This window comes from Trichoderma gamsii (genome assembly GCF_001481775.2).
Source record: "Trichoderma gamsii strain T6085 chromosome Unknown Scaffold_44.2, whole genome shotgun sequence".
NCBI classification, from domain to species: Eukaryota; Fungi; Ascomycota; class Sordariomycetes; order Hypocreales; family Hypocreaceae; genus Trichoderma; species Trichoderma gamsii.
The window spans coordinates 235770-256745 of record NW_020171381.1 but is presented as its reverse complement, the minus strand read 5'-3'; the positions used below and the strand labels follow the sequence as shown (position 1 = coordinate 256745).

At 49.0% G+C, this 20976-nt stretch overlaps 6 protein-coding genes across 6 annotated transcripts; 4 read left to right on the top strand and 2 right to left on the bottom strand.

Moving 5' to 3' along the window:
- Positions 1–121: 121 nt before the first annotated feature.
- Positions 122–1397, bottom strand: TGAM01_v209322 (26S proteasome regulatory subunit N9; the record flags this gene model as incomplete). The annotated part of the gene is made up of 3 exons (XM_018801870.1): positions 122–766; positions 833–1068; positions 1130–1397. The coding sequence occupies 3 exons, from the start codon at positions 1395–1397 to the stop codon at positions 122–124; spliced, it is 1149 nt and encodes a 382-aa protein (XP_018664695.1).
- Positions 1398–4934: 3537 nt separating this feature from the next.
- On the top strand, positions 4935–7403 carry TGAM01_v209321 (DNA repair protein rhp54; the record flags this gene model as incomplete). The annotated part of the gene is made up of 2 exons (XM_018801873.1): positions 4935–4945; positions 5006–7403. The coding sequence occupies 2 exons, from the start codon at positions 4935–4937 to the stop codon at positions 7401–7403; spliced, it is 2409 nt and encodes an 802-aa protein (XP_018664698.1).
- A 1442-nt stretch (positions 7404–8845) lies between these two features.
- Positions 8846–11458, top strand: TGAM01_v209320 (aconitate hydratase; the record flags this gene model as incomplete). The annotated part of the gene is made up of 4 exons (XM_018801874.1): positions 8846–8959; positions 9059–9701; positions 9781–11213; positions 11291–11458. 4 exons carry the CDS (start codon positions 8846–8848, stop codon positions 11456–11458), a joined length of 2358 nt encoding a protein of 785 aa, XP_018664699.1.
- Positions 11459–12081: 623 nt separating this feature from the next.
- On the top strand, positions 12082–15122 carry TGAM01_v209319 (DNA repair and recombination protein RAD54 and RAD54-like protein; the record flags this gene model as incomplete). The annotated part of the gene is made up of 9 exons (XM_024550532.1): positions 12082–12149; positions 12221–12383; positions 12565–12732; positions 12808–13465; positions 13530–14425; positions 14522–14640; positions 14692–14807; positions 14851–15010; positions 15098–15122. 9 exons carry the CDS (start codon positions 12082–12084, stop codon positions 15120–15122), a joined length of 2373 nt encoding a protein of 790 aa, XP_024404739.1.
- A 1738-nt stretch (positions 15123–16860) lies between these two features.
- On the bottom strand, positions 16861–18606 carry TGAM01_v209318 (hypothetical protein; the record flags this gene model as incomplete). Its single annotated transcript, XM_018801876.2, has 1 exon — positions 16861–18606. One exon carries the CDS (start codon positions 18604–18606, stop codon positions 16861–16863), a length of 1746 nt encoding a protein of 581 aa, XP_018664701.2.
- Positions 18607–19205: 599 nt separating this feature from the next.
- TGAM01_v209317 (hypothetical protein) lies at positions 19206–20953 on the top strand (the record flags this gene model as incomplete). The annotated part of the gene is made up of 5 exons (XM_024550531.1): positions 19206–19248; positions 19338–19505; positions 19586–20389; positions 20459–20758; positions 20811–20953. The coding sequence occupies 5 exons, from the start codon at positions 19206–19208 to the stop codon at positions 20951–20953; spliced, it is 1458 nt and encodes a 485-aa protein (XP_024404738.1).
- Between the last annotated feature and the right edge of the window lie 23 nt (positions 20954–20976).

The window sequence follows — 20976 nt, the reverse complement described above, 5'->3', positions numbered from 1 at the left end:
GCGAGTTCATTAAGAGCCCAAATTTTTTTTTGTGTGCATTCGTGGAATAGGTACTATACAGCCTCTCCGATAGCACCTCTAGGATAAGTGACTCTTCTCTATGCTCATGCTTTGGCCGCGCTTAGGCGGCCCAGACATCATGACCAGCAGCTTCAATCCAGTTTCCTAACTGATTGACATTCGAGTCCCACTCGAGCAATCGTTGGCGCATGCTCTCGATCTGCTTCATATCAAGCACCTTCGGCTGCACCCAGGTAATGTGCGCAATTTGGCCTACTTGATCTATCGTTCCGCGAAGGAGGCCCAGGCTCAAAGCCTTCATCACCAGATGCTCAATCTCCTGCGGCTGAACCTTGGTCTCCTGGGAAATGGTCGCAAAGGTCATGGTCCGGTCATGGGGTGGTCTGCGAAAGACGGCTTCCGTCAAGGCTGCCAGGTAAATTTTCTGTCGAAGACTATCCGAATTTTCGTTTAAGAGCTTATTCGACGCAATGTTGTCTGACAGAACATCATAGGCAGCAAGGTCTCCTCGATTGTAAGCAAAAAGAAGATCACGCAGCCAAGCATCACTCTTGCTCCGGCCCAGAGTATCCAGGATGGGATGCAGCAGCAGCTCGCCAAAGTTATAAATGCTCGTGGATACTAGGGCGGCCACGCTCAGGAAATAAGCTCTTTGATGTCGTTCCTCGTCAGAAAGGGTGGATAGATCGATGCAGGCAAGGTAAAGTAGGGCGGTCCGGTAATAATTTGCAAAGTCCATTTTGAGCTAACAGAAAACGCTATCAGTGACCGTAACTCGGACGAATTTTGTGGATTCAGCAAGAAAGCTTACCTTGTAATAATTGGCGCTGGCGTCGTAGAAAGCGGCATGGACGACAGACTCAACAGAGTCGAAGGAATCCAGGATTTTCTCTGAAGCGTCGAGATCATGTTTTGCGTCTTCCAGCTCATTGAGACTTAGCTTCACCCTAGCAACTGCAACAGAGGCAAACACCAGCGCATCTTGAGAATCCTCCGTGTCCACCTTCTTGACTACCGACTGCAGGAATGCTAAGCGATCGCGATCGTCTGTTTGGGACAATTAGCAGCCGAAAGGCAATTCAAGATCCACAGAGAGTCAAAGACGAACCCTTGCATTGTGTCGCAGCTTTGAGTGCCAGCATTACCAATTTCAGTTTGTTGATCTTATCAGCAAACTTCAGGATGAAGACGTTATAGAAGGCGAGGCGTTGGGGGGCACTGCCATCGTCGTTGAAGAATTCCACGAGGGCATCTGTGAGCTGGTGCCATAGTTTGCGTTCCCAGAAGTCTTCGAAGTTGAGAATGAGCGGCTGAAGCTCCTCCGGAGCTGCGTCTCGTTGCTCCGCGAGAAAATCCGAGATGCTGTCGTTGCTCATATTTGAAGAGACAGTACCGCTGTCGATGGTCGTCCACGGCCCGTGGTAAGGGTGGGGTGTGCAGTGTGTGGAATCTCAGCCCGGCGGAGTGAGTGGTGAACAAGGGAGATCTGCGAGGAGGTATTTGTCGTTATGGTTGACGTTTCACAGGAGACGTTGAGAAGTGCAACTTTATGGGTGTAGCTACAGTTGCGAGACGGTGGTTGAAGGTTGGAAGCTGGAAGTCGATAGCGTAGTGCATAAGGTAGCTTAGGTACGCAATGCAGCCTTACTCAATGGCTGTCTGGCGAATAACGTGGCAGCCAGCTGCCTAGCGCCAGCACCTGTAGCCTTGTTTCTCCATAGCATAGAGACCTGGCTATGACGGAAGGGTCTATAGGTGAGCAGGTATGCGTAGGTGTTCCGCTTAGCGCAATAACCCCCAATGATACGGAGTCCATGCACATGTACATTGACCTGAGGTAGCTAATAATAATTTCACGATTGGGAGGGGTTTCGGTTTAATAACTGGATTGCCCGTTATAATGATTGGTATTTCGTCGATGATGGACTAGCGTGTAAGTTTAATCCAATCATCAACGCAAGTGTTCGCCCTCCTTTGTTCCAGAACAGAATACAAAGCGTCAGGCCAAATCCTAAACCTCGGCCCGGATCACGTAACATCTCTGCCGTAGCACAACTTCAAACGAACAAGCCTCTGAGCTACACCCAAAGGAATTAGTTGTATATCGGGCGCCGCTTTGATGTTTTGATACATTGCAAGTAACTTCTCTTGTCGGCCCTGTAAGAAAAAAAAAGCACCAACAGTTAAACGCATCATGTCTGTTACACTTATAGCCCTTCCTACGGTACAGCGTCTAAGCCCGCGCTGCATCAGGATCTTGGGTGGCAACCCGGGCAAATTCACGCTGCAGGGCACTAATACTTACTTGCTGGGCACAGGCCATTTTCGCATCTTGATTGATACAGGAGAGGGCCGCCCAAGCTGGATACAGTCGCTCAAAGAAACGCTCGCGCAAGAGAATGCGACGGTGAAGGCGGCAGTAATAACACACTGGCACCACGATCATACTGGAGGCATTACAGATCTTGTGAATGCATTCCCCGAAGTAAAGATTTACAAGAACAGTCCGGAAGCTGAGCACTTGGCTATTCAAGATGGCGACAGTTTCACAACTGAGGGTGCAACCTTGACGGCTCATCACACTCCGGGTCACACAAAGGATCACATGGCGCTCACGCTTACCGAAGAAGATGCAATCTTTGCGGGCGACAATGTGCTTGGCCAGGGCACTGCCGTGTTTGAGGACTTGGCAACGTACCTCCGGAGCCTGGTTAAAATGAAGACGCTCTTTTCTGGGCGGGTCTACCCAGGCCATGGACCTGTGGTTGAGAATGGCGTGGAGAAAATCAACGAATACATAGAGCATCGCCGTCAACGAGAAGAAGAAGTTTTGCGAGCAATGAGGGCAGGCAATGCTTCCAGTAGCAGTGAACCTTGGACGGCAATGGCTATAGTTAAAACGGTATACAAGGACGTGCGTGAAGATTTACATCAGGCGGCCTGTGGGGGGGTTGTACAGATGCTGGCCAAACTGGAGCAGGAGGGCAAAGTCAAGCAGACCAAGGACGGGTGGCAGCTACAAGACACCAAGAGTTTGATGTGATTACATGTCGGACATGATGATATAAATACAGTTCTTTCTTGAATTTCAGCAATTTGGCTTTATATCAAAACTTAATCTCCAAGATACACAGGAAGCAAAAGCTCGGCTGGCTGATTTAAGCTATACACGTAAGAGCGAGGTCTCTTAGTAAAAAAGTAGTGCAAGCCCTAGGTACTCGGCAGGTTTGCATGGGTTGTTTCCTAGTACTTATCTAGTATCAATATGCAGCCGTATGCTCCAGAGATTATATCCTCTATTATCGCGCTGGTAGGATCTGACTTGGTCTGTGATTCTCGCCATGTCGGCCGACTTCTGGGCGGGCTATCTCAGCGGAGCAGTTGGAATTGTGGTGGGCAATCCTCTGGATATTGAGAAAGTGCGCCAGCAAACTACAGGGCATGCCATCGGAAAGCTATATGGCCAGAGCTCTGTGGCCTTTATGAAAGGCACTGCCGCGCCAATTTTTGGCTATGGGGCTTTGAATGCGCTGCTCTTCGTGTCATACAACCGGTCGGAGGCAATGCTCAAGGATGCGGCCTCGACACGAGATGCCGGATGGGTTACTTGGACTGCGGGAGCCATGGGTGGCCTTGCCGTATGGGTTGTCAGCGCTCCCACTGAGTTAATCAAGTGTCGAGCGCAGATGTCAACCCCTGCCACATCCAGCTGGACGATATTCAAGCAGACACTGCGTACCGACGGCGTGAAGGGTCTCTACCATGGCGGGGTCGTCACGGCGCTGCGGGACAGCATCGGCTACGGCTTTTATTTTTGGACATATGAATTGGCTCATCGCTATTGGCCTGCTGCAGCAACAGCAAAACGCGACGGTGACACCGCTTCTGGGCGGCGAGAGACATCAAAGGTGTTGTTGTGTGGTGGCATTGCAGGGATTGCCACTTGGGCCAGCGTCTTCCCTCTCGACGTCATCAAGTCGCGGCTTCAAACACAGCAGTATCCTGCATCAGTTCTTGCGCATCGTGGTATCGCGAGTAAGAAGAGAGGCGGAGCATGGCACATTGCTAGGGACACTTATAGAGAAGGCGGGATTCGTCCTTTCTTCCGAGGTCTATCTATCTGCAGTGTGAGGGCATTTCTTGTCAATGCCATTCAGTGGGCGGTATATGAATGGATCATGAGCGAAATGAGCATGAGCAATGGGCATGCAGGATTATTGTCAGAGGCTTGATGCCTTGTTCGAATTCCTTTCTGTCTGCTTCTGACGGTCGCACATTCGCCTGTCTACCGCTTCCACGTTCGATGCATTGGCTACTAATCTGTCTTACCCTTCAGCATCCAGGTAGCTCTCTCCATGTACATATCTTCCGAGCCTCTGTCTTCTTGTTCATGGGCGCTTCACATTGGACATATATGTATATTCTCGCACCTAAATGCATACCTAAGATCAGTATATGCTTGGCATGTAAATACTTACTCGAGTACCAAAATGTAACCATGCGCTTTGTAATCTCGATTCCATTACGTATCATCTGCTTGAAATTTTGAGGACACTGAGGACATTGAAAACAGAACATGCACCAGCACGAGGGTATGGCCCAAACAGACTCTACCATTTTACTGATACTGATACTACCGTATTAAGATCCTGCCGGCACATGCGATTTTCTAATAAAATTAGACAGATGACCAACAGGCGGAATTATTTACAGTCTCACATGTTGGAATACCGCAGTACACGAGTGTTTTGGATACACCTAATCACGTGAGGACGCGTCTTGTTTTCGCGCGTTAACTGCGGCATTCCAAGAAGGAACGCGCTGTCCCATTCATATCGTATCTGTTGCATCGACAATCGGAAACGCCGTCGTCCTTTTAGCCAGCGAGCGTGTGAATATTGTACTATTTCGACATGAAAGTAATGTAAGTGGCTCTGGGCCAAGTTTGGCAGGCCAAGGATGAGTCTATATTTACATTTTCCAGTGCACCATCCCACCAAACGCTGAAGGACAAAAATCCCGGCAGGTCGAACCCTCCGGCTTCAAAATCTCAAAATCTTGATACGCTTCGTAAGCCATTCAAATGCCCTGCGCCGGCGAATGCAGCACCCGCGTCAGATCGACCTATCCGGAAAAAGAGAAAAGTAGACTACAGAGGAGCCGATGAGAACGAAGGAGCAAGCATCGACACGTCATATGACGGCAATGGCTTTCAAACGCCTTCACTGCCAAAATTTCCAGTCTTTCAAGTGAAAGATAAAAATGTCGTCTTCAGAAAAGCTTTCTCTATTCCTCTGAAAGACAAAACCCAGAGCGACTATGGTTCATCAAGGCCTCCGCCGACTCTTGGGCTCCGACGTGGAGCCTTATTTGTCCCCAGGCCTCTGCATGACCCATCGGGCGAATTTGCGATTGTTCTTTACGATCCGACAGTTGATGCGAAGCCTGATATAACCCAGGAAAATGTGGTACCAAAGGAGGTGGAACCCTCGAAGCTTGATGCCCCGATCGTGCACAAAAGTCTGGCCGAGATTCTTGGAATTCAGAAACAAGTGGAAACAGATCTTCCCAAAGTTCCAGTTGTGATTGACCCCAAGATTGCCAAATGTCTTCGCCCACATCAAATTGAGGGAGTCAAATTTATGTACAAATGTGTCACAGGGCTCGTCGATGAGAAGGCTCAGGGATGCATTATGGCTGACGAGATGGGGCTGGGGAAAACGCTCCAGTGCATTGCTCTCATGTGGACGCTGTTAAAGCAATCTCCTATGGCCGGTAAATCCACCATCCAGAAAGCTATCGTTGTGTGTCCGGCAAGTCTGGTAAAAAATTGGGCAAATGAGTTGACAAAATGGCTTGGTCCTAACGCTATCAATCCATTTGCCATTGATGGGAAAGCGCCAAAGGAAGAGTTGAAACGTCAGCTCCGTCAGTGGGCAATTGCTTCTGGCCGATCCGTCACACGACCAGTCATTATTGTCTCATATGAGACTCTACGGCTTAATGTTGAAGAGCTCAAGCACACCAAGATTGGCCTTCTCTTTTGCGACGAGGGGCACCGTTTGAAAAATGCGGACAGCAACACATTTAATGCTTTGAACGACCTTAATGTATCTAGACGAGTTATTCTCACTGGCACGCCCATCCAAAACGACCTTACGGAATACTTTGCTTTGACCAGTTTTGCCAACCCAGACCTTCTTGGGTCGCGATTGGAGTTTCGGAAACGATTTGAAATACCCATTTTGCGTGGGCGAGATGCCGACGCGTCAGAACAGGATCGCAGGCGCGGAGATGAGTGCACATCTGAGTTACTTGGCGTTGTCAACAAATTCCTCATCCGACGAACAAACGACATCCTTTCCAAGTATCTCCCGGTCAAATACGAACATGTAGTTTTTTGCAATCTGGCCCCATTCCAGCTCGATCTCTACAATTATTTTATCACGAGTCCAGACATCCAAGCTCTTCTCCGTGGCAAGGGCAGCCAGCCTCTCAAAGCCATCAACATTCTCAAAAAACTATGCAATCATCCCGATCTTCTAAACCTTGCGGATGACTTGCCCGGCTCGGAGAAATGCTTTCCAGACGACTATGTCCCTAAAGAAAGTCGGGGGAGGGACCGAGACATCAAGCCCTGGTATTCGGGAAAGATGCAGGTGCTCGATCGAATGCTGGCCAAAATTCGAGAAGACACAAACGACAAGATTGTGCTCATCAGCAATTACACGTCAACACTAGATCTCTTTGAACGTCTCTGCAGAGATCGCCACTATGGGTGTCTACGCCTTGACGGAACAATGAATGTGAACAAACGGCAAAAACTAGTTGATCGTTTTAATGATCCAAACGGAGATGAGTTTATTTTTTTGTTGAGCAGCAAGGCAGGTGGCTGTGGCATAAATCTCATTGGCGCAAACCGACTTGTCCTCTTTGATCCCGATTGGAATCCCGCGGCCGACCAGCAAGCTCTGGCACGAGTTTGGCGAGATGGTCAGAAGAAAGATTGCTTCGTTTACCGCTTCATTGCCACGGGCACTATCGAAGAGAAGATTTTTCAAAGGCAATCTCACAAGCAAAGTTTATCTTCGTGCGTGGTGGACTCTGCTGAGGACGTGGAGCGCCACTTCTCCCTCGACAGCCTTCGAGAGCTCTTTCAATATCGGCCTGATACAACTAGCGACACTCACGATACATTCAAATGCAAAAGGTGCAAGCCCGATGGCCGACAGTTCATCAAGGCCCCTGCTATGTTGTATGGTGATACAAGCACTTGGAATCATTTTGTCAACTCTCAGCTGCAACCTATACAGGATCTGTTGCTAAGACAGGAGTATGCGGGGAGTGAAGTGTCAGCTGTGTTCCAGTATATATCACATTAAACTTACTTTTGTCGGACTTTGTAGCCGTTCAGTTTTACAAGAGCATACTCGTATATATATGTATATAGTACTGTTATGGCTGCCAATGTCCCGCGTTTACTGAAATTCTCCATCTACTGTATACACATATAAATACCTTACCTTTGCAGGCAGCGTAGTTGATTAGTAGATCTCTGCTAGCCGGGGTAGTACGGGTATTGCTTCTCCGTATTTCGCACCTCGCTGGAAATTAAGGTAAAGTAGGTGCGGAGCCAGGACCTCGTGCTGCCAAAGCCTCTCCGGTAATGGCGCTAGGGACCGAGCTCCGTTCTTTAACGCCAGTTCGGGCTCCGAGAACTATTACCGAGAAGTTCGCAAAAACGAGCTCAGACGCCGGCGACCGATGCTTCCGCTGTCTCGTGCCGAGGCACTCAGCCGCAAGGCTACGTCTTTGCGCAATGCAATAGACGTTTGCGTGGTCCGCGAAACTGAGAAGAGCCGCGATGCAGCAATCGTTGCTTGAGCCTTGCCTGGCTCTGCTTGTATGTGGCCACTGAAGATCTGCCGACCCATCCAGCCACCTAGTTGATGTAACTATTGGCGTCCATGCAATGCACGAGCTTACATCTGCGACGTCACATGCCTTGAGCCGTGGTTTCGGGGGCATCACGCCCGGCAGCTACGGCGGCATGCAGGTTGGCTCCAATGGTGGTGCACTTACACGCTTACATGTTTAGCGCTGCAACACCAATGGCTCATTAAAACACGCAGCCTCTGTGTGCTATTTGTGAGTGCGGCAAAAGCACAGATAATCATCTACTAACTACTACTGCCTATGTACAAGTAGGTATGTACTTGTAAGCTTTCAATAGCATTTGTCTACCCATTTTTAGAACCTCAAGGCTACCTACCTACCTACCTACCTACTTCAGCAGGTGCCAAGTGGGCTTGCAGTATTAGGGATCAGCGAGACTCGCCCTGCTACATGCTAACGCGTATGCTGTAACACCAGCTCATGTATGGGGTAATGGCCTGCACGAGCAGAAATGAAGAGAAAAAAAAAATCATCCACCCCCGGCGCAGGTCAAGCTCGGCTGGAGGAGGGGAGGTTTAGCTCGGCACAAGCGACGGCGCGGGCCAAGGGATTGCTTTTACACGGCCTGTGAGTGGCCAGCGAGGGTAGGGCCATGCCAGCTCTAAGACGCACATTCTGTCATTGCCCTGCTATCCCGGCTGAGGGTCCCATCTTTTCTCTCGCAGAGGCCAAACGACTGGCCGCAGCACGAGCCGAAAAACACCTCTCCCCACCCAGGCAAATTCCGCTCTCCACTTTAGTGTCTTTATAACATTCCCCCCTCCAAGGCATTTTCTGGTTTTGACGACAGATTTCTGCTGCTCGCCAGCATCAACACTTTTCTGATTGACTGCAGTCTATAGACTCCTCAATTGGCCGAGTCTGCATCATGCTTGCTTCCAGACAGGTTCTGGGCAGTATTGCTCGGAGCCGCGCCGCCGGTGGCGCGGCCAGCAGCGTCCGCCGTCTGGCTACCGTCTCTGATTCTGCCCTCGACAGAAAGGTCATTGGACTCCCCATGCACTCTGGAGAGCCTCTCTGAGCGTCTTTCTGGAGTTTTGTAGCTTGGAACTAGCCGTGCTGACTTGCCTCGTGCTCACAGGTCCGCCAGAACAACTGGGAGGAGAACAACTTCATCAACTACAAGAAGATGTCCGAGAACCTCTCCATCGTCCGTGCCCGCCTCAACCGACCTTTGACCTATGCCGAGAAGATTCTCTACTCTCACTTGGACGACCCTCACGGCCAAGACATTGAGAGAGGCAAGTCTTACCTCAAGCTGCGCCCTGACCGCGTTGCTTGCCAGGATGCTACTGCCCAGATGGCTATCTTGCAGTTCATGTCCGCTGGCATGGATGCCGTTGCCAACCCCACCACCGTCCACTGTGATCATCTGATTGAGGCCCAAGTTGGTGGTGCCAAGGATCTTGAGCGAGCCGTTGGCATCAACAAGGAGGTTTACGATTTCTTGTCTTCTGCTTGTGCCAAGTACAACATCGGTTTCTGGCGTCCTGGCTCTGGTATTATCCACCAGATTCTGCTTGAGAACTATGCCTTCCCCGGTGGTCTTCTCATTGGTACTGATTCGCACACTCCCAACGGCGGTGGTCTTGGTATGGCTGCTATCGGTGTGGGTGGTGCTGACGCTGTTGACGTCATGGCCAACCTGCCTTGGGAGCTGAAGGCCCCCAATGTCCTCGGTGTCAAGCTGACCGGCCAGCTGTCGGGATGGACTTCGCCAAAGGGTGAGTGATATTCATAAGAATTTTGCAATTTTTTTTATGAATTCAGAGGTCCTTGTTTGCTAACATGAGAATCTTATAGACATCATTCTCAAGGTCGCTGACATCTTAACTGTCAAGGGCGGTACTGGGTCTATTGTTGAGTACCACGGCCCCGGTGTCGAGGGCATCTCAGCCACTGGCATGGGTACGATCTGCAACATGGGTGCCGAGATTGGTGCCACCACCTCCCTGTTCCCCTTCAACGATCGTATGTACGACTACCTTGCCGCTACTAAGCGCAAGGATATCGGAGACTTCGCTCGCGCTTATGCTACCGAGCTTCGCGAGGATCAGGGTGCCGAGTACGATCAGCTTATCGAGATCAACCTGTCTGAACTTGAGCCTCACATCAACGGCCCATTCACTCCTGATCTGGCCACTCCTATTTCCAAGTTTAGCCAGGCTGTCAAGGACAACAACTGGCCCGAAGAGCTCAAGGTTGGTCTGATTGGCTCTTGCACCAACTCATCCTACGAAGACATGTCCCGCGCCGCCTCTATCGCTCGTGATGCTCTCGACCACGGCTTGAAGGCCAAGGCTGTTTTCACCGTTACTCCTGGCTCTGAGCAGATCCGCGCAACTATTGAGCGCGATGGTCAGCTCCAGACCTTTGAGGAATTCGGCGGCCTTGTCCTTGCCAATGCTTGCGGTCCTTGTATTGGTCAGTGGGATCGTCGGGATGTGAAGAAGGGTGAAGCCAACTCCATTCTCTCTTCGTACAACCGAAATTTTACCGGACGTAACGACGGCAACCCTGCCACCCACTCTTTCGTCACCTCCCCCGACCTGGTTGTCGCTCTCTCCATTGCGGGCTCTCTGCACTTCAACCCCCTTACCGATAAGCTTGTCGGCAAGGATGGCAAGGAGTTCTTGCTCAAGCCCCCCACTGGCGACGGCCTCCCTGCCAAGGGCTATGATGCGGGCCGGGACACCTACCAGGCCCCGCCCAAGGAGCGTGCTTCCGTTACCGTGCAGGTCAGCCCCACATCTGATCGTCTCCAGGTCCTGGAGCCCTTCCAGCCCTGGGATGGCAAGGATGCCAAGGACGTGCCTATCCTGATCAAGGCCAAGGGCAAGACCACCACTGACCACATCTCCATGGCTGGCCCCTGGCTGAAGTACCGTGGCCACCTTGATAACATCTCCAACAACATGTTGATTGGTGCTATTAACGAGGCCAACGATGAGGCCAACAAGGTCAAGAACATCACCACTGGTGAATGGGATGCTGTTCCCGCAGTTGCTCGCGACTACAAGAAGAAGGGTATCAAGTGGGTTGTCGTTGGTGACTGGAATTACGGCGAGGGTAGCTCTCGTGAGCATGCCGCTCTGGAGCCTCGTCACCTGGGTGGCCTGGCCATCATCACCCGAAGCTTCGCTCGTATTCACGAGACCAACTTGAAGAAGCAGGGCATGCTTCCCCTGACCTTTGCTGACCCCGCTGACTATGACAAGATCAAGCCTGATGACAAAGTAAGCTTCCGATCCCTCTTTCATTACAGTATTTTCCTTTCTGTAAATCAAACTGTGAGTACTAATAAGATAAATAGGTTGATATTCCGTGCACCCAGCTTGCCGTTGGAAAGCCTCTCATCATGACTGTTCACCCCAAGGACGGCAAGCCTTTCGAAGTCAAGCTGCAGCAGACTTTCAACGAGGCACAGATTGAGTGGTTCAAGAACGGCAGCGCCCTGAACACCATGGCCAAGAAGAATTAAAAAGCGAATGAGCTTTGAACAAAATAATAATGAACATGGCACTGATATTTGAAAGTTCATGATCTCATGACAAGCCAAGAAGCGAGAGAGAAGCCGTTGACAGAGGATCGAGCTCCGATGCGTTGGGAGTCATTGTATGCTTTTAAGTCTACTGTGTATGTAACTTTTGGTGACCACATCTAGTATATATAACAAGGAACAATACAAAAAAAAAAGTTAAATCCAAGGTACTACCTATTATATGCTTTAGCCACTGTATCTATATTCTTACAATCTTGATGATTGAATAACTGATGTAGCAATACGCGGAATGCAATCTAGATGGATCGTGCTGTAAATGTTTTATGAAGTGTGATCGTGCACCTTGATTTCGTGGAATGCACCTTACCTAATTCCGTCATGCATCTGCGGAGTTCACCTAGCAGCACTGTAGCACCCCTCTAAGCTTGTTTTGGTCTCCCGCCTGCGAGCTACCTACCTGCAACATGCACACACATGCAATGGCCCAGATATATCCTATGCAACTCTGATTCCAGCTTACGACCGCCATCCGCCGCCTTCGACCAAAGCGCCGACTATCGCACATCCTCTCCTGCTGAATCAAGCATGAAACGCCTAGAAAGATGGATACAAATATTCAGCGGGCGCTGAACGACAAGCTATATGACAAGCGTAAAGTTGGGGCACTCGAGTATGGCACAGGTCCTGCCCAACTGTTGCACTGCTCCCATACATGTCGCTTACTCTCGTTATATACTCTAGACTTGAGAAGATAATACGAGACCTTGTTGCTTCCGGATCGTTCGAGCGCATTAAAGATATCCTTGACCAGTTGTGTAATGATTATGCTTACGCGGTTCATCAACCACATGCTCGAAATGGAGGCTTGATTGGCCTGGCCGCAGCAGCGATCGCGCTTGGCACGGTATGTCCAGCTTTTTTGTGCCGGCTTCTGTGCCAGCTGCAGGAGGATATATTGAACGCTTGATTTTCAGTCTTACCTCTTGTTTTGTGTGCCAACTGTGCCGTCTTCTACTCGACCTGAGCTTTGCACTGGTCAAGATTTTGATGCTTGATGGTACTGCTGCTGACCACCCTTCTTATAGGCGCTTCCTGACTATCTTGTAAACATTGTTCCTCCTGTACTTGCCTGCTTCACTGATCAGGATGCGCGAGTCCGATACTATGCATGCGAGGCGATGTATAATATAGCTAAAGTAGCTAAGGGCGAGATACTGACTTATTTTAACAGTATATTCGATCAGCTATGTAAAGTATGCTTCTTCGCTGCCTTTCCAACAATAGATGAAGCTTGAGAATGACTGGTTGACCGATGGACTTTCTTATAGCTTGGGGCGGATTCAGAATTGTCTGTCAAAAACGGAGCCGAGCTCTTGGATCGACTTATAAAGGATATTGTATCCGAGTCTGCTGCGTCCTACATTTCAGTCTTGGAAACTTCTTCGAGCGTCGGAGATAATACAGCTACGGATGAGCATCAGCAAAACTTACCTACAGCCTTTTCATTACAACGCTTTATCCCACTACTCAAAGAACGAATTCACGTCATCAACCCATTCACTCGACAGTTTCTCGTTGGCTGGATTACACTTCTAGACTCAATCCCAGATCTAGAGTTGGTAACTTATCTCCCAGAATTCCTTGGTGGGATCCTCAAGTTCCTTAGCGACCAAAATGTCGATGTTCGTGTGGCTACACAAACCTGCCTTGACAAGTTTCTCAACGAAATCAAAAGAATCTCCCACGTCAAAAGAGGACTGGTTGAGAATAAGAGATTCAAAGAAGGCGGTAAAAGGAAGCGTCAAGAATCTATGGATAGTGCGGGTGGTCGCCTCCAACTGGATGAAGGAGATGAACTCGATTCTGATGCCCTAAATGACGATGACGAGGATAGCCTGGAAGAGGACTGGATCCCTGGCCAGGATGTGGAAATCAACTACAAAGAAATTCTGGATATTCTTACAGCTACTCTTGATTCCCCCTTGGGTTTGTTTCCTCCTTCCTAATTCACATCCTTCCCGTATAACGCTATATACTGACTATTGTCAAGAGGAGGACTGCCTACTCGAATCGCTCAGATGGATTGTTGAATTTCTCGATATCTGCCCTGAAGAAGTGCTGCCATTCACACCCAAGATCTTGGCTCATATGCTCCCAGCAATGGCCAGTACCAAGGAGACTATTCGCCTTGCGGCGACCAGAGTCAACACTTGTCTCATGGACTATGTGGTATCTTTGTCAGATGAATCCGATGTCAATGTAACGCAGGCAGCAGCATCGAACGTTCGGCTGTCGTTGTCACAAGAAAAGCAGGATAGCAGCAGCGTCGGTCGGACATCGCTATCCAATTCCAGGGATATCGAAATCCGTAGCTCAACACCGGGAAGTGGCCGAGTGTCTTCCACTGCAATCGCCACGTCTGATGCAACCCAAATTCAAACCAACCTCGACTATACTGCTGCTGTCAATTCGCTTACCTTGCTTTTCTTAAACGACCACGAAGCTACACGTGTGGCCGCCCTAACTTGGCTCATCATGCTGCACAGAAAGGCCCCACGCAAGGTATTGGCCTTCAACGACGGCACCTTTCCAGCGCTTCTGAAGACCCTCTCAGACCCTTCAGATGCTGTCGTCACTAGAGATTTACAATTGCTGTCTCAAATTTCTCGCAATAGTGAAGACGATTACTTCGCCAGCTTCATGATCAACTTACTGCAACTATTTTCTACAGACCGTAAATTATTGGAAACTCGAGGTAACCTCATCATTCGACAGCTCTGCATCAGCCTCAGCCCAGAGCGCATATACCGAACGCTGGCCGATTGCATAGAAAAAGAAGAAGATGTTGAATTTGCTAGCATAATGGTGCAAAATCTGAATAACAACTTGATTACTGCACCTCAATTAGCAGAAGTCCGCAAGCGGCTGAGAAATTTAGAAACAAAGGTATGAAAGCTATGTCCATCGTCAATCTCCTTCTTGCTTCTCCCTGATATTCAAGCCTTCAGATGAGTGAATATCATCAACTGACGAAATATACAGGATGGTCAGACTTTATTTGTGGCTCTGTTCAGGTCATGGTGCTACAACGCAGTTGCAACGTTCTCTCTGTGCCTTCTTTCCCAGGCTTATGAGCAGGCATACAATCTATTACAAATTTTGTGAGATCCCTTGACGGAACCCTTATGGACTGGACACTTACGCTTGAATAGTGGAGAATTAGACATGACTGTCAACATGCTGATTCAAGTCGACAAGCTTGTTCAGCTCATTGAATCGCCCGTCTTTACATGCAAGTCTTTACTCCAGCCCAATTTTATTATGAGATGTTTAAAACTTGCGATTATCCAGCTAACAAGAGGAAAAACTAGATCTGCGTCTGCAACTGCTAGAGCCTGAGAAATACCCGTTCCTCTACAAATGCATGTATGGGATTCTCATGCTTTTGCCGCAGTCATCTGCGTTTGCTGCATTAAAAAATCGACTCAACAGTGTCAGCTCAATAGGTTACCTGCAAATCGCCCCACGAAGGTAAGACTGATGCAGATTCTGGATATTCGAGGAAATCTCCACAAGTGTCATTCAAGGCTAATGAGAATAATGAATACAGTGTAGCAGGTGCGCCGACGTCGTCAAATTATGACCGACCAAACAGACTGAAAGGCCGAGAAGACGGGGCAATACGATGGGTGGAGCTTCTGGAAAAATTTCGCAGCGTCCAAGAGAGGGCGAGAAGAAGTCAACGACATAGTGTTGAGATTGAAGACACGTTCTCGGTTGGGGTCGGTGACTTCCGCATAGGAGAAGCATCGCCGGAGGGTAAAAACAGAGACAACCTTCGAGCAGGGCCTTCTGGACCGCCTGTGCCAACGAAAGATCAGGCTCCGGTAATATCCCCACCACCCGTCAAAAAATCAGGACTTGGAAGGCAATTTGGGAGACTAGGGGGCGCCGTGTCAGGAAAGTCCCGTCGAAACCAGTAGATACCACGAGGATAATTTGTAAAGAGAATGGAAGGAGGTGCGCCAGCGAATTTTTCGATAGCGAAGTCCATGACTTCTGAGTCATTTTTCATTATGAGAATTCAGTCCCCATTTCAGGTATTCATAGGTATCAAACGCTACCAGCTTCCACGACCATATCACTCTATCGTTAAGAATGTCATAAACTGCAGGTGGCTGCGTTAGCTTACGAATAGTTCAATGACATCTGATTTGACTACTGGACTCACTCTTGCGACAGAGCAGCAATGTGCTCACTGAGCTCCTTCATGTGAAACAACAGAGCATGGTATCGCTGCTCCAATTCAATCACATCTCCAATGGTTAAATAAGGCGTCACAACAGATGCTCCAAGAGACGTAACGCGGTCATGGAGATCAGGCAGCTGCGCAGACACAGTCTTTATCCTTCGTTGCACATCCAGGTTTTGCTTGGCCAAATCCGACGGCGGCTTATAGCACTCGCCCTGCAACGTATGGAGCAGCTCCTCCGCTGCCTCGGCCTCTCGCCGGATATGGCGCTCAAAGGCATCGACTCGGGCTGCCGTCTGCTCAGCTACGTAAATCGTGCCCTGGAGGCGAAGCATCAGGCTGCCCAGGTGATCGGGATCAGGGCTGGCGGTGGCAGCCTCCGAAGCCACTGTGGTGAGGGCATCCAGAGCGCTGGCCCCATCTTTGGGCAGGCTGTGCTCTATTGCGTCGAGCAAATGGCCCTTTGTAAGAGCGCCCCCGGTGGAAGAAGTGGCCAATTCCGCCTTGTTTTGAGCGGCGGTCAGGCCCTGTAGAGCTACCGCATCCACGCGGGCAAGAAGACGGCGTTGGTCATCGGCCGCCTCATTCAAGGACACAAGAGCAAGAAGCGCCTTGAGGGTGTCCTGGTTTCGCTCAAAGGGCGGCAATGCAGTTTTCCAGGCTGGCGATTTGGACGCAAGCCAGGCATCGACGTAGGACCAGTCGCGGGCAGTAGAGGCGGCAATGCGGGCAACGGATGGTGAGAAAATGGCTGCGGAATTGTCAGCTAGCCTATGAGCCATAGCCTTTTTATTTTCCTTCAATATCTTTTGTCTCTTCCTTTTCTTCCGTTGCTTTTCTCTCTTCCACCGAGCACTGCGTCAATTGTAAGAAGAGATGAAGAGGGAGAGCTGCAATGCCCACTGATCTGGTAGTGACATGCAGCTTACACTCTCACCAGTGCTTTCAAGCATGCATAAAAAGGAACAGCTCATACAAAGTATAAGATTCGCTACCATGACAAAACGCTAATCATTTATGATTATTACAGAAAAAAGTCTCTATCAATAATGTATCAACAATATATCAACAATTAGTTTATCCAGCGACCCTATTCCAAAAATAAACACATGGTAGCGTGATCGAGCTGTTAATTCGTACTAGTTTTGGCCTTGGCCCATTTATCTGCAATCATCTTCATAACGTCCTTTTGCTGGCTGCCTGGGTTCTCGTTTCGAATGGTTTTCATTTGCTCTTTGACAAACAGCTGGTAGTCGCTCAACTTGCCAGCGGTCGAAGCTTGCCGCGGTGCTGGTTTGGTCTGCTCAAGTACAGCTTTGCAACTACCACATCGATGTCTCATGAGGTCGATGCTTTTGGAGTGGCGTTTGTACTCGCAACCGCATGCCGTGCACGTCCACACGTATTTGAAGTCAATCTCATACGTGTGTTTGGTGGTAACCTTGATGCCCAGTGAGCCAAACATTTTGGAACACTTTGCGGCCCAGACTTTGAACTCTTTCCCATGAGGGTTATCTTTGATGCTATTGATCATGAAATTGGCCAAATGGCAAAACTCATGCGCTATGACATTGAGCAAGCGCTGCTCGTCATCGATAACCTTCTCGGCAAGCTCAATCGATGAATGGTGCCGATACTGTTTCACCTCCACACTGACGCCGTCCTTGATTTGCTTAGAGCTCACCGTCTCTCGCTTCCAGTTTGCTCGGCCGGCTGTTGTCTTGAGAGTCTTACTCCACACAATCTTGACTCCCCCCGTTGATTCGGTCAATTCTCCAATCTTGCCATCTGTGATTCGAGCGTCAAGTTGCCGGAGAAAATCTGTTGCAAGCTGGTCTTTTTTTGCATCAAATGACTTCTTGTACTGTTTTTTGGGAGAGCCCGTTTTTGAAACGCTGGACTGAATAGCAGTAGACTTAGGTGGCATTTGCGGCTCACGCAGGTCATCATCATCAGACTCCAGACCTTCAGCAATGTCAAAGTCTAGCTCTCGTAGAATCTTGATATGAGACTCATCAGGTAATATCGGGTCCTTTTGTTTGTCTCTTCTAGGAGAGGCGACAGGAAGATTTCGTAACCTAGCTCTTCCTAGTGATTCTTCAAAATCCAGCTGAAGGTATGAAAAGGGACGAATTATATCTCGACGACTTTTGTCGTCAAAAAGTGGTCGCTGAGAGTCCGATCCCACTGTCTGAAGTCGGCGCAGACGCCGATTACGAGGGTGTCGTGCTAAGGGCTCTTCATCAGTGTCAGATGATTCTTCCTTTGTGAGAGATCGAGATCGAGGTCGAGATAATCTCTGCGCAGAATCAGGAGAATTCGAAAATTCCATTTTCGATCCGGCTTTGTTGGTGGTGAATAGGGATTCGTGAGACGGTTCCAAGGGCCCTCGAGGACCTCTTACTGATTTTGTCGACTCCTGTCTCGAAGCTAGGCAGTCACTGCTCTTTTCCTTGAGACGTGACTGGAGGCCATATTCACTCTTTCCAGGCTTCCGAGGATTCATAAGGCTGCTTTTGCGCCGAGGCGCCGTCTCCTCGTCAACGACACCATCATCGGCCTGTTCTAGAGGCGAGTCCCATTTTTTCCGTCCGTCTTTTCCAATTACTGTTGGGGTGGCGCGTTTAGGTGTTGTGTCTTCTGAGTCTGATATTAAGTCGATGACTTCGATTTCGGGTGTTTGTATGTCCGAGGCTTTACGTCGCGCCCTCGAGTTAACTGTGATTGTACGGCTGTTCTCCAGGCTGGGTGTTAATCTTGGCTGCGAACATTTAGGCGCTGGGTGGTTTGGAGAGCGAGTAAGAAGGGTATTCAATGTCGGCAGCTCATCCTCGTCACTGTTGAAACAGAAATCAGCAGCTCGCATGGGAGCCATATCCAAACTATGATATTGTAGTGGAATTATAACGTTGAGCTGCTCTCATTGCGGTGACATGATAGCGTTTGTTTACTTCAGGCCAAATCGGCAGCCGGATGCCGAGCAACTGCTGCTAGCGTCCTAGCAGCTGGTCCAAATAAACTGGGGCGTGACATGTGCCTGAAGACTACACGTGCCAACGCCAACACCAGAGATAGGCGCTGGAAAGAAAAATTTTGGAAAGTTTTTACCTGACTACGTTTGAATGGATTAGGAGTGGTACTAGACCGCTTGAAAAATCGCCGCGATTTGCTAGTTTCTGCTGGTATGCTGTTCATTTTATTCTTTCTTCTTCTGTGTACCATTACAGCAAGTACAAAGGATTTCAGGAACTATCTCATATCGCCTCCACATAATTGGCCCCTCACATGTCGAGTTCCTGAGGGTACCTTCGCGGCCCTGCAAAAATTCTACCGCTATTGCTTTTTTTCTCCACTTTAGTCTGGCGACAGGATGATTATACTCCATTGGTAGCGCCAAACTTCTTTCAACTTTGAAAAGGTAGGCGTGACAGCCCTTGATCGTCAGTGACATGTCCATGATAATTAACAGATGCCATGAAATTCGGCCATGATTTCAAGCAGTCCTTGGCAAGTCAAGGTATGGATTCGTCGCTACAATTCCTCCAATAACTCGAGAGCAGTCATATCTGCCTCTTAAGCCGCTTACAGTCGCTTATCGTCTTATAGGCTTCCCGCCTCACTGGGTCGCTCAAGCGATCCCGTATGGCCAGCTCAAGAAATGCCTCAAAAAAGTTCAACGAGAACTTCAAGAGCTGGGCCTTGATGCTGAGACGTTGAAAGCGCTTCTTGACTCTAATACGGACTCTCCAGTTGCTTTGAATTATAGTCTTAACGGTATGCTGTTCTTTTTGACATTTAGAACCTAGTTTGCTCTCGAGAGCATGGTCGTGGATAGTATTCCTAACGTTGTCCAGCCTCCTCGAATTCTACGCTCGTCCGGCCAAAGCTGACTGTATTCATTCATTTGCACGATGGCAATATCGTTGACGCCTCTTTGACGCCGACCACTCGTCAATTTTTTGAGAAAATCTCCTCGGGTTCAGCAGTTAGCCACTCTGATGATGAAAAGGAATCTGCGTTGGCAAATATCTCACGCTTCAAGACGACAGACAAGGCGACAGACAAGGCGACAGACAATACCCCAAAAGACAATACCACGGACAACGCAACGAACAACACAGCGGATAAAGGAGCGGACAACGCGACGGACACGACAACAACCGCAGCACCACAAACAGAGGCAAGCCACCATGATGAGGAACGTCTTGAAAGAATAGAAGTGCCTCTTGTATTCGACAGCGTCTTCTTTGACATGCTTCTAAGCGATGTCAGCAATCTGGACGCCTTACAAACCACTGAGCAGAATCACTTACAAGAAGAAGTCAAAGAGCTTGGGAAGCAAGTATCGCAAGTATCACGGCCGACCCGCTTCTCTAAGAGTGATATCGACCGCTGGAGGCGTATATTCGAACTATATCTGGATGCAGAGATCTTTTTTGCAACACACGAGCGTGAACATGGGGCTCGTTCCAGCCAGAAAGCTCTCAAGCAGTTGCAGTGGTTCCAGGGAGAGGTCAAGAAACAAGAGCTTGTTAGCTCATTTAAACTCCCAGAAAGTCGAACCGCCTTCTCGAAATTCCTCGAATTAAATCTGGATCTCTTAAAACACTTACAGTTCCAAGAATTAAACGTATTAGCAATCTCCAAAATCTTGAAGAGTATGAACCATACGCGGTTGCCCCTTCCAAGTCTTGTCTCCCCAAGCTCATAGCTAACATTATGCATAGAATTTGATAAGCGGACGGCGCTGGGCGTCTCTCGTGCTTTGCCAGCAGCAATTAACTCCCGAAGAATATTGTCCGACCATATTTCCAAAGCAGTGTGCGCTCGTATTTCCGATGAGCTAGTGTCCATTATACCCCAAATTAATGATTATCTTTGCCCGATATGCTATTCCCTGGCGTATCAACCAGTTCGCTTAGACTGTCAACACGTTTTCTGCATTCGCTGTATTATCAAGATCCAGCGACGCAAAGAGGAGAGCTGTCCCTTGTGTCGAGCTCCCGTTGTCATGAATGCTTCCATTGGTAAGAGGAGCCTCCTTGTAAACTTCTAAATGGCGCTTCTAACATTGTATAGACAACCTTGATGCGGAATTAGAAAAATTTATGAAAAAATATTTTATGAAGGAGGTAAAGGAGAAACAACGCGCTAATGAAATAGAACGGGGGATAGAAGAGTTTGGACCAGGCTATACACGGTCTGAATGCAGCGTTATGTAAGAGATGGAACTGATGAACATGAG